Here is a 13,952-nt window from a genome sequence, read left to right on the forward strand (position 1 = left end):
TGTTATACAGAATAGCTTTACCACCCTAAAAAATTCTGTGTCTCACCTATTTATTCCTTCCTTCTTCCCTCTCCCCAGAACCCCTGGCAACTACTGATGTTTTACTGTCTCTAGACTTTTGTCACTTTCAGAACATCACATAGTTGGAATCATACAGTACATAGCCCTTCCAGTCTGGTTTCTTTCACTTAGCAATAGGAATTTAATGTTCTTCCATGTCTTTCCTTGGCTTAAGGAGATCATTTATTTTTAATATTGAATAATATTCCAAATGAATATACCATAGTTTGTCCATTCACCTACTGAAGGACATGTTGCTTGCTTCCAAGTTCAGGCAATTACGAATAAAATGGCTGTAAACATTTGTAAGCAGGTTTTTGTGTGTTGTTTTCAATTCATTTGGGTAAATATCCGGGACTGTGATTACTGGATGGTTTGTTCTACATATAGCTTTGTAACTGCCTGTTATCTAAAGTTGATGTGCCATATTTTGCTTTCCCACTAGCAATGAATGAAGGTTGTACTATATACTAACCAGCACTTGGTGCTGTCAGCGTTTAGTATTTTAGCAATGCCAGTACATATGCAGTGGCATCTCATTGTTTTAGTTTGCAATTCCTTAATGACATATGCTGCTGACTATTATAGGGTCAGAAAAATTACAGCTCCATCCTCTTAGGGTCCTTGCTGGTCTGACAATTTAATTTGACGTGAGATAGATTAACAGGAGAAACGTGTAATGCAAGTTTTCCGTAGCACAAAGGCCATCAAAGGAATGAAGATTGAAAGAAATAGAGTCAGTTACCCATATACTGGGTTGAGCAAAGAATAGTTGTTAAGAAGCAACTACATTAGGTGGGAAATTATTTTTAACAAGGCCTCTACAAAATTCTCTTTGTTGAGACTTTTTATTGTTGAAGATTAAAGATACTGCATCTTTCTGGTATAGGAAGGCCATCTTTTGCATCAAAATTTTATCTTCTGCTTTTAAGAAATAGCAAGGAGGTCAAAGTGATCTTTCTATACCTACTATTTTTCAAGTATCTATAAATTAAATAGTCAATATACCAGAATAGCATATTTTAATCCCTTCAATATTTACTTAACACCTATACGTTTTGATGGGTATCTGTTCACATCTTTTGATCATTTCTTTAAACTGGTTTGTTTATTTTCTTAGTTTTAAGAGTTTTTGTACATTTTAGATAAAAGTCTTATCAGATATGTGTTCTGGAAAAATTTTCTTACAGCCTGTTGTCTTTTCATTGTCTTAACTGTTTGCCACAGTTTTAAATTTTAATAAAGTTCAATTTATCAATTTTTTTCTTTCATAGATCATGCTTTTAGTGTTATATCTAAAACATCATAATCAAAACAAAGGTCACATAGATTTTCTCTTATCTTCTATAAAATGTATAGTCTTACATTTTATATTTAGGTCTATGATAAATTTTTAGTTAATTTTTGTGAAAGATATTACGTCTGGTAACTTTTTTTTTTTTTTAATGTAGATGTTCTAGCACCTTTTCTTTAAAAGAAAGACTATTCTTTCACTATTGAATTACCTTTGTTCCTCTGTCAAATATCAACCAACTATATTTATACGAATCTATTTCTGAGGACTATATTCTGGTCCATTATTTAAAAAAAAAAATTTTTTTTCCTGTGGCTAATACCACAATCTTTTCCTTATTGCAGTTTTATACTAAGTCTGGAAGTCAGAGTGTCAGATTTCCAATTTAGTTCTTCTTCTTCAGTATTGTGTTAGCTATTCTGGATCTTTTGCCTCCCCATACAAACTTTGAAATCATTTTGTTAATATGCATAAAACAACTTGCTGGAACTCTCACTGGGGCTCTATTGAACCTATAGATCAAGTTGGGAAGAAATGACATCTTAACCATACTGAGACATGCTTTCTATGAACATGAAATATCTATTACTTTATTAGATCTTCTTTGATTTCTTTCAAAGTTTTGTAGTTTTCCTCATACAGATCTTATATGTATTTTGTTAGATTAATACCTATGTTTTAAATTTCCAATTCCAATTGTTCATTGCTGGTATACAGGAAACCAATGGCTTTTTAAAATAGGGGACCTCATAATTTAAAACTTTGATATCATTGCTTAACAGTTCCAGGAGGTTTATTTTTTGTCAATTTGGTGGCGGAGCGCGTGAGGGGGTTCTACATAGGCAATCATTTCATCTGTGAAGAAAGAGTTGTGTTTATTCTACCCCAATTTTTATAGCTTTTATTTTTCTTGTCTTATTGTATTAGCTAGGACTTCCACCACAATGTTCAAGAGGAGTAGTGAGAGAAAATACACCTGCATTGTTTCTAATTTTAGGGAAAAAACATCTAGTTTCTTACTATTAAGTATGATGCTAGCGGTTGGTTTTATGTAGATGTTCTTTATCACAACTTGAGGAAGTTCCCCTCCATCCCTAATTTGGTGAGAATTTTTCTCATTAATGAATGTTGGATTTTGTCAAATGCATTTTCTGCATCTGTTGGTAAGTTTTCTTCTTTAGTTCATTGATGGTGATAGATTACATTAACGGATTTTCAAATGTCGCACCCAGCTTGGATGCAAATAATTAAAAAGTGTTCCCTCTGCTTCTATTTACTTGAACAGATTTAGAGAATTGAAATTATTTCTTCCTTACATGTTTGATAGAATTTACTGGTGAAACCATCTGAGTCTTGTTCTTTCTGTTTTTGAAGGTTATTCATTATTGATTCAAGTACTTTAATAGATTCAGATTATCCATTTCCTCTGGTGTGACTTTTGGTAGATGGCATCTATCAAGGTCCATTTCATCTAGGTTATCACATTTGTAGGCTTGGTCGTGTTAATAATATTCTTCCGCTATCTTTTTAACATCCATAGGATCAGTAATGATAGTCTCTCTTTCATTTTTGATATGGGTAATTTGTATCTACTTTTTCTCTTGGTTAGCTTGGCTATTGATCTTTTTAAAGACTCAATCAGATATTGGTGGGCTTGACTTTATTAATTTTCTGTATCAATTTCATTGATATCTGCTCTAGTATATATTAGTGCTTTGTCTTATCTTCTTCAGAGTCCATTTGCTCTTCTTTTTCTTGTTTCCTAAGGTTAAAAATTATTATTTTTAGATCTTTCTTATTTTCTAATGTATGCACTTGATGCTATAAATTTCCCTGTAAGCATTGCTTTCATTGTATCCAACAAAATTTTATAAGTTGTATTTTCATTTTCGTGTTTCATATAAGCAGATCAAACAGAATGATTTTAAATGAGATGTTTTTGTTTTTTTAAATATAAATACAGAAACTTGTGAACTTTACATTAAAGGACTTAACAAAACACATGCCTGATATATCTCAAGTGATATTTTTCAGTTTCTTCTGGTGGTGGTGGATTATGTACCTCCCAATGCTGGAACCACAGTTCAAAGCCACTTATGACACATTTCATCATCATCCTCTCCCCATCCCCCAAGAACAAATGTTCATAGGTACCAATGGCTAAGTATCACTATGTGGGTAATAATGTTGCATGTTTTGTCTCTGATTCCAAAAATGTAGAAACAATGCAGACCCTTGATAAAGGAGAGGTAAGACACTTGTTAGAGTATCAGGAATGGAGTGTCTTGTTTCCGTTTTTAATTTTTCACTTATAAAATATATAAAAGAGAAATCTGAATTAAACAGGGATGGTAATATTCACTTTAGGTGCTATCTCTGAGGAGGCAGTTGTCTATAAGCATGATGCTGAGGAGGATTCGGAGGCTGGGTGTTTGGGGGAAAGCGTAGTGTGATAGAGAAGCTATGTTTGCTATGAGAGCAGGAAGATGAAGGCCCACAAGTAGCCTATTTGCTGAGCCTGAGCAAAGTCACTATCTTTTATAATTCTATTAAAAGAATCATTCTCATTTACAACATTTAATAGCAATTGAAAAACAAAGGTGAAGTGAAAAGAATTTACCAAAATGCTATTTAGAAAAGCCAATTAAATATTTCTTAGAAAATGTCATAGATTAAATGTGTTAATGAATGAGTCAAAGGGGGTTGAGCATTCTAAATAGTTTCACATTGCTTTGGAAATCAGTATTTCTGTGATTTAATTGGCTGCATGTAAAATAAGAATGGCATTTGTTATTTGCAAGTCTTTGGCCCATACTGCTTTACTTTAAAAGGTTGCCAAAATTTACTGGTATAATTTTGCCAATCTAATAAAGAATAAAAATCCTTCCCAAAATAACCTGAATGCAAATGGAACAATGGATTTGCTTGGCAGAGATCTTTCTTAAAAATAAATTCATAGAGTAAAGGAAAAAGTGATACATAGGGATCAAAATTTCACAAAAACGACTCACAGTATTAACTTGTGTGAGTGTGACAGGTATGCAAAATACAAACTGCCTGAAATAGGCAAAGGTATCCTGTCTCACGCTTTTATAGTCACTGAAACTCTTCTTGTACAAGGTAGAGACTTGCAAAATGACTCGAGAAACAGGCCTTCAACTTATTTCAGTTCCACTACATGCCTGAAATTCACACTCCTTTTCAAAGTTTTCATTTTCAGAGTAATGTTTAGCTTGGCATGAGAGGAAAGCAGCAATTTTTGAAAATATTTTCACTACTCATTCTTTTTTTTTTTTTTGAGACGGAGTCTCACTCTTTTTACCCAGGCTGGAGTGCAGTGGCACCATCTCGACTCGCTGCAACCTCTGCCTCCTGGGTTCAAGTGATTCTCAAGTGATTCTCCTGCCTCAGTCTCCTGAATAGAGTAGCTGGGATTACAGGCGCCCGTCACTACGCCCGGATAATTTTTGTAGTTTAGTAGAGATAGGGTTTCTCCACGTTGGCCAGGCTGGTCTCGAACTCCTGACCTCAGGTGACAGGCCCGCCTTAGCCTCGCAAAATGCTGGGATTACAGGTGTGAGCCATGGCGCCTGGCCTCACCACTCATTCTTAAGTGAAGAAGTCAAGTTGTTTCTTTTTTGTTTTGGCTTTGGTGTTGGTTAATTTTCATTTTTTCATGTTTGCTTTTGGTTCCAGACCACCAGTCAGGGATTTTCCATTCTGGGATATGAAAGCAGGGCAGAAGACCAAGTGATTCACACTTCAAGTTGAGTATTAAAATCACCTAGGAAGTGGTTTTAAAAATGCCACCAGTCAGGATCCACAACCATTCTTTTTCTAAGTTAATTGAACTGTGTGGGGACTGCGGCATCAGTATTTCTTAAAGGGTACTCCAGGTTGCTAATCAATGTCATCCGAAAGAGATTTGTCACAATTTTGGAAAGAGTCTCATTAGGCTTGGTGGAAACATTAAAGAACATGAGAATTCAATGTTTGTTGTTGTTTATGTTGTTTTAATTATCCCCATCACAACTCTGGTGGAGTTATTCTACTTTTTCCACTTTTTGCTTATAAAGGGAATATCCAGAATCATATAAAAAATTCATGCATTAGAAAAGAGAATTTAGGAAAAAGTAATTTTGTCTGTCACCCCCTCATCGTCTTAGCACCTAATCCTCAACACCCATAGCCCCATTACCATGTATTCTTTGATGACTTCAACTTTGAGATGAACTCATTAGATATTCTACTGCCACAGAAAACAGAAGGCTTCCTACAAAGTGACAGTATGGATAAATTTAAAGTGGGATCAATAGTTACTTGTTTCTGCAATTTTCCCAAAGAATAACAGCATAAATACTAATAAAAATTAGTTATTACATGTGGTAAACTCCTTCAAAATTTGTATCTATTACCCCAATATAGGAAGTCAGTTGATTTAATCACCTGGAACAAAGAGCTGCATCACCTTGTTGTACTGATCAGAATGATCTGTTACTCAGAAATTATACATCTTATTAGACATTAGTAAACATTATTAAAAACATGTTATAGCTACTATATGTGGATTAGTAACATCTGCTTCTTAAATTTACCAGTCAATATTATCTCATATATTTTAATATGATGTTGAACTTTGATGGTGGGGTCAATTCACTCTTTACCTAAAATCCTTTGAAAAAAACGAACTTGGCCCTATCAACACGTCTCTTGGAGAAATATCTTTGACACTAACCAGATACAAACTTTTCTAGGTCGGCATGTTGGTCAGATAAACATCTACCGTCTGCCAATTTAATTTCTAAAGATATGTTTTCCACTTAATCAACAGCAGTCCCCCCACTCTCAAAATTAATATAATCTCAAAATGCCTATTATACATTTTTTTTAATCTAAAGTTCAGTACTACATTTGGAGGATTTTTTAATGACAAGCAGTTCTCCATTATTTCTACAAGGTTTATCCTTTGAAAAAGTCAAGCCATCAGAAAACAAGGTACTTATACTATTTTAGCTAAACTAGAAGTAGCATTACTATGACCGAAACGTACATCTTGTTTCTCATCATGAGGGTTCGCATGAGGTGCCAGGTCCTTAAGAGGCCCAGAATACATATTTTGGGGGAGAGGGGAAGAGAGGAGGAGAGAGGGAGATGGTTCTAAAAAAAAAGATTCTGATGAAACTGACTCATTTGTTGTTTATAACACTATTCAACATGTTTTCCTTTTGTAAAGATACATATGCAAAATTTCTTATGAAGGTTTAATCAGGGAAAACACTGTTTTTGCTCATAAAGTGAAGTCTTCGCATCACTTTGATCACCAAAAAGTCAAGCACCTATACAGCAACTTTAATTTTTATTTAGATCTTAATCATAAATTCAGTTATATTTACCTTATATGTCATATTTTACTTTTTTGTCATATGCCACATCAAATCTTTGGGATATAAGAAAGTAAATCTTTTTCTCTCTGAATCCAGAGATATTATAGTTACTTATTGCCATCCTGACTACAAATGTCTACAAAGCTACGATACAGCTCCCCAGACTAAAGTATAATGGGCATGAAACTCAAGTATTCATGCTCTTATTTCTAAACAATGCAAAGTTAATTTAATATGAATTTTCATGAATTTTTCATACTTGAGTTAAATTTCTAAAGGGCATTTAAAAGTAAGGATTTCGGATATAAAATGTTAAATGTCATATAATTACCCAGCATGTTTTAACAGATTAAAATACTTCCCTGTCTTTCTACTGTCAAATATATATGGAATTCCTTGTGTAGGAGCTTATCATCAAACCAAATGCTTTATACTCAGTGTGAAAATTCAATCACAATTGTCAAAGATCAAGCTGCTACTTCTGATAACAAATATGATGAGATATCATCTTGTTCAATATATGCTTTCAACTTGACATGTAGGCTAATAAAAAACATGAAGTTGTAGTATTTATTTTGTTTCTTCCACAACAGAAGGCTCCTAAGAGGGATGATCAAAATACTTAGTATCATTGCATGAAAATAAAGTCAACTCTTTATCTGCAGACAGATTAACTGGTTTGCCAACTAACTGTAGTAAAATAATAACAGCTACGGTACATTTGTAAAAGATTTTAAAATTACTATGCATCAGTGATTGTATCTCAATGAGAGGATGTCTATTTTCAACTACAAAATAAACATAAGACACTACTTTTTGTCTTATGACAATAAATTTCATTCATTCAAGCTATTTATTGAGTACTTACTATATACCAACCACTGTAGTAGGCTATCTTACCTCAGTAATCAGACCTAGTCTCCTGTCAACAGCTTTCCTTAGAAGAAGGCATAAGGACATGAGGAAGAGCATGCAGCCAGTTTTTTTGTGAGTCAACTATAGTTCTGAGATGTAAAACTTAAAGAGGATCACAGACACTTCTGCACGAGGAAACAGACTGTAGTACACGTGTGGCTGTGGACTTAACTTTCCCCTATCTTGCCCCCCACCCTGTTTTTCTTACTTTGCCTTCCTTTTCAGGGAAAGCCTGAATCTGCCATTCTTGCTTGCCTCCTTCTCCTTCAGTTTCCAAGTTCATAACCAGCACACCCTGACAATTCCTCATATGTCCCTGAATTTGTATACTTCCCTATATCCCCACTACATTCTACCTCAAACCCCTCTGCCGTTACCTTAGCTTGGAACTCCATCATCTCAAAGCACAATGATAGTTAACTTAGTGGACACTCAAACCTTTGCCAAATAATTGAAAAAGGAAGCTTCATTTATATGCCCTTTAAGATACTGAGGTAAACAAGAGTAGAATAACAACAAAAAAACCCTGATCTTATTCTCCTTTGGGCAATCACTTCAAACATGCCAGTAGCAATATCTCCCATTAGTTGCCTAAGGTAGACAATTAGGAATTATCTTTGACCTTTCTCTCTTCTCTGCCATCTCCCATACCATCCTTCCTATTACCTTCTCAGTTTGGTTTCCTCTGTTGCTCTCTTAGGTCTCACACTACATGTCAGTCAAATACCAAATACCTCTCCTCACTGTAACCCTCTAACCCAGCGCTGTCCAATAGAACTTTATGCAATGATGGTAATGTGCCATATATATGCTGCCAATGGGTATGGACACTGAGCACTTGACATGTGGCGAGTGTGACTGAGAAACTATGTTTTTAATTTTATTTACATTTCAACTAATTTGAATTTAAGTAGCCATATATGTTTAATGGCAACAGTACTAAACAGTGCAGCTTAATCTTTTTCTATACTGCTGATAGACATATCTTGCTACAAAACATCTGATCATATTACTTGCCTTACAGAATGTGTCTCCATAAAATCCCCATCATTAGGCAGGATATTCAAAGCTCTTTACAATCTAGACCAACTTCCACCTCAGTCTCATTAGCCCCACTCCTTTCCCATCTAGTTTGCACACGTAGTAGGCCACTCACTGTACTCACACATGCCGTGCTATAACCCTTATGGAAGCTGCTGACTCTTGCTTAAATGCCTTTTCCTCTCACAGAACATCTGCTCATCCTTCAAGATCCAGTTTAAATTCCCATTTCTCTCTGAATACCTAACTACCCTCTCATGGCTGAGCTAGGCTCTCTGTCTAAACTCTGCTGTCATACTTTTTATATATGGCTTCATTAAAGCATTTAATCATAATTAATGGTTTACATGTGGAAAATATGAGTATCATGTATGCCAGGTAAATATTAATCACATACATTAAAGAAAGAATCTGGCAAAGCATCTGGCACAGGACTTCACTCTGAGTAAGCCCAGGATAGATGTGCCAGGTCTTCAGGATGTGTTTTAGGAATTGTATCGCCCATGCTAGCGATCTTCACCAAATATAGCTGCCTAAGAAAACAGAGAGGAAAATAAAAGAATGGAGATGGGGCAAGGGCAACACTCACAAGACATTGACAGAAATGAGAGGCTTAGGCCAGGGAAATTGTACAAGAAATTTCATGCAGTAAACCTATAGGTAAAGCTGAACTTGTTTTTCACCTTCCCTACCTAACTGGCAATAGCAATAATCAAATTCCTTAATCAGGGAGTGTAGTTGTCATGAGGTCAAGAACAAGAAAACGGTTTTCTTGTGATGTGTAACTAAGAAGAATTTGTTGCAAGCAGATCAATAAAGCCCTAATACTATGGCCCACTCCTCAGGAAAGAGCTCTGTTTTACAAAACATTGAATATATTTGCTGTAAGGAAATTCAACCTATGAAAAACACAGAAGGAAAAAAAGGCTCTAAACTTACTCTATTTTCATGTCCTCTACAATTATATTTAGATAGAAACACTTCAAAATCAATGATATCTGAGTTGCATGTATTTCCAAAATAATAATTCCCCCTTTATATAAAGGGGTCTCAGTTTTCTCTCCTTTTAGTCTGCTTTTGAAAGCAATGCAGAGAAATATTTAAATAGTTAAAAGGTAAAAATGTTAATGGCAATCCTAAGCAATATTCAATATATGTACAGGTATCTGAACTGAGTAAGTATGAGTCAGTATTAATAATATTTTGATGTTCCATTTCATTGGTTTGAGAAAGCATAGGTTTACGATATAATTTTGTTATTAAATAAAATCCTTGAGTTGGATTTACAGATTGAAGAAAATTAGTATTTGGATTTAGTTCAGAGGTTGAGTAAATTAGCTCAGTTCACTCTGGGTTTGAGTTCATGGTTCAGTTCAAGTTCTTGATAATGAGCACATCAAAATAAAAAATATTTAAATAATGTAATCAGGGCTGACATTTAAGAGCAAGTGTTCAGGCAAATATGTGTTTTTAAAAAACAAACTCACTTTACAGAGAGAGCTAAGGTTAAATCCGAAGGTTTGAGCATTCCGGGAGCCAGCATTCATGTAGTTTCCCATTAGCAATACAAGTTCCAGCAACTTGCTAAAGCTTTTGCTCTTCTTTATCTCTTCGCAGGCAGTACTGACAGCCATGATGTCAGGTTTGATGTTGTTCACCTGCTCTTCAAACTGAAGCTTAAAGAGAATAGCACTGAGCCGTGGCCGTAGTCTCTTCACATTGCTCATCTGATTGAAAAGAAAACAGCAGATTTCCTTTAAAATGCATGGTATACTTTAGTACTGTACGACTGCAAGTAATCTGGGATGATTTATTGGTATGACAGTACCGAAGAAGCAGTATGTCTCCCAAAACTGATAGCAGGAAGAGAGAAAAGCCCTGCTTGTTTTTGTAAGGAATCCAGAGTCATCCCTCAAAACCCAAATTAACAATTTGGATGCTCAATGAAAAGAAAGCTTTAATTAAATGATAATGTTTAATTAAGCAATAAAGTAAGCATTTTTTAAACTAAATTCTAAAAAGGTAACAGGATACATAGGCCACAAATTACAAGGCATTCATGTCAGTATTTTGAATAATTTTCGTTCAATACTGCAATATACTGGGTCATGTTTAAAACATATTCAGAAAAGTCTAAAGAGGGTTTGTTTTCTTCAAATAGCAACTGCTGTCCTCAGAAACCCTGCTGACTAACAGTATGTGTTAGATAGAGGGAGAGTAAATAGGTCCCAATTTGTACTAAATTGACTTTCTTCAGAAACACAGGGAAGTAGAATGACTCCTGACACATACTAAATTAGCAGAATCAGAGTTAGGAAACATGGGAGTAGCAGAACCGCAGAAGCAGTGCAAACCCACAAATCTATCACATGCCAAGTTAACCCTGTCTGGGACTCTGGGTTTCTCTATTGGGAATGTGGGGGACTGGAGATGTCTAAAAGAACAAAGGGGCAAGTTCCTGCCTTTATCCTTACTCCTGTGTTATATCAACACACACGCAAGAAATAATCAATTAGGTGTAGGCTGAAGATATACCACATATTAAGCTAGATACGAATTCCTTGACCAAACGTATTAGGGATTCAGGACTTAAAATGCACTGAAGGGGCAGTAATAGTAAAATTGTTGAACTTCGACTATTGTAAATATCAAAAGCAGGTTAAGGCAAGGTCAGAAAAAAAGCAGAGACAGGTTAAAATAGGGACTGTTTCTCTTAGTCACAGACTGTAAAGGGAAGGCTAAAAGACCAATCTATATGAAGCCTGTAGGGTGCCAAATATAATGAAAATCATGATTGTTTGGGACACAGAAAGCTATCAGTTCATAATATAATAATGACCGTTACTTAAAGTATACTAGACAAAGGCTTATTAGACTCCAGTATTTTATAGACACTGCCTTAATGACTTAACATAACTCAGCTTACTCACCTGACAAAAATTGAGCAATTAGTTCTTTGTACACAACTCTGAGAGAGTATTTTCATATAGACCAAAGCCTTATAGTGAATGAAGAGTTCCATTTTCAAATAATATAAATATCTAATTTATACTTAGGTTTCTCCCCAGCCCCTTGCCAAATTAAATGGTTATGTGTATACAATCAAGATTCTAAGAGCTCAATTAATGTAGTTATTAATAAGAAGTCTACTTTACAAGGCACTTTAAGGAATGTCTTCATAATCCACTGTCTAGGAAAAAGAAAGAATGTAAGCTCAAAAAGGACAAAAAAAAAAAAAAAAGAAGAAACATCATTAAAAGTTTATAGAGTAAGTGTAAGCGATATAAAAGTTATAAAGAGACAAAGAGATGCACTATTAGAATATTGATTCCTACTGGGCATGAACTGTTCTTTTAAAGCAGTGATCACTTATCACAAAGACTTTTTTCTTAAAATATATGTCTCCAGATGGGTTCACTTGCCTGGATTTTTTTTATCCTTAACCATTGCAAAAGGAAGATGTTCATATGACATTGGTAACATGAGTAATGCTCTGTTACACGTAATATGTCCTTTAGAGCAGTCAGACGTACAAAAGAGCACTCACGTGTAGCACCTGTAGTTATGGCCATTCTAAAGGTGTCTAATGGGCTCATAGCATCTCTGTTTTCAGTAACTGCCATTACTCATGATTATGAAGTCAGATACTTGCAATAAATATGAGAAGAAATTATCCAGTATTCTATGCAAAACATTTGTATTACAAAATATATTAATTCTAATATATATTAATGTACTACTATTTTCATGCACAGAAGAAAAAAGAGACTGCTTAAATGCCTACATTATACCACCCCAAAATATGTTAAAGCTTTCCTGCTGACAAGCTAACCATATGTAGCCAGCATAAAGTAATTAATTCTCCTAGAAAAATATAACCTAGATTTGTATGAATAATGAGTGTATCTGGCACTAGGGACAGGTACCTTGAAAAGACAGAGTAAGTCTATGATGTAATGCAGAACAAAGTGCTACGACTTTATGAAAATCCCTGACAAGGCAAAGTCAGGAAAATAACCTAAAAACAAAGCTTTGAACGACACTTTAAAAAAAATTAGATGTCCTTTTCCTAATGTTTTTTCTTCCAAGTTTAGATAAATCAGTATTTGACTATTATTGAGTAAATGTATTTTAATGAACAAAATTATTGAGTGGGAAAGGAACTTGAAAGGTCACCTGATGGTACCTGTCTTTAGTTCACTATTTAGCCATATGATGACCCCTAGGCCAAATGGTTGCCCTTTTTATTTAACAACAAAATACCATTTAAGGTTAATGTTCCAAGATCTAAATCTTGGAATCTATGATAATAACAGAAGGGCTATTTTTCTTTTTTTAAGGCAGAGTCTCACTCTGTCGCCCAGGTCGGAGTGCAGTGGCACAATCTCCGCTCAATGCAACCTCTGCCTCCCGGGATCAAGCAATTCTCCTGCCTCGGCCTCTTGAGTGGCTGGGATTACAGCCGTGACCCACCACGCCTGGCTAATTTTTTGTATTTTCAGTAGAGACAAGGTTTCATCATGTTGATCAGGCTGGTCTCTAACTTCTGACCTCAAGTGATCCGCCCACCTAGGTTTCCCAAAGTGCTGGGATTACAAGCATGAGCCACTGCACTCAGTCCTTTTCCTCATTATTTGATCAAACTATTTCTTCAGGTGGAATCAAATAAAAAAGGTTCAGAGGGGGGAAAATATATGTATATGTAAAAACCCTGACCAATGTTTCCCCATCTTCACCACTTCTCATATTCTATCAACATTGGGGATTTGCATTCTGTTTTCCTGCTAAGAAAACTAAACTTCTGACTTGTCTAAGACTAAGTGGAATGCAGAAATGGAGAACTATGACGCTCAAATAATATTCTGAAGGGCAACAGAAAGTCATTTTTAAAAATGAGAAGAAGGAAAGGGTAAAAAATCTATAAACATAAAATGCAAGCTAGTTAATAATTAGAATGTTAGAAGAAATTAGAATTTCATTTTTACAATTATCCTTTAAATCTATTGTTATGAAGTCTTAGCAATACAAATTCACAAAACTCAAATCTATGACAATAGTGAGATGTAATCTGAAGATCAATCCAAAAAAGTAAAAATACATTGATTTCACTCCTGTTTTTCTTGAAGCCAGGGAGCAGTACTCCTGTAACCTCCCCACCCACAGATGTCACATGTCAGAATGAAGAGATCTTAAAAGCAATGACTGGTAAAAATGAAGAAGCAATATCCAGAACCCTAAGGGTAATTTTATTTCAAAAT

General features: G+C 35.0%; 1 protein-coding gene across 5 annotated transcripts in view; it reads right to left on the reverse strand.

Moving 5' to 3' along the window:
* Positions 1–13,952, reverse strand: part of DIAPH3 (diaphanous-related formin 3) — a 519,652-nt gene that overhangs the window by 207,522 nt on the left and 298,178 nt on the right. For all 5 annotated transcript variants that reach the window (XM_011990882.1, XM_011990885.1, XM_011990884.1 and 2 more), the window contains one exon: positions 10,182–10,421. In XM_011990882.1, the coding sequence (XP_011846272.1) occupies positions 10,182–10,421 (240 nt within the window). The remainder of the gene's footprint in view (positions 1–10,181; positions 10,422–13,952) is intronic.

Source organism: Mandrillus leucophaeus, unplaced genomic scaffold (assembly GCF_000951045.1).
Source record: "Mandrillus leucophaeus isolate KB7577 unplaced genomic scaffold, Mleu.le_1.0 Scaffold387, whole genome shotgun sequence".
Classification (NCBI taxonomy): Eukaryota; Metazoa; Chordata; class Mammalia; order Primates; family Cercopithecidae; genus Mandrillus; species Mandrillus leucophaeus.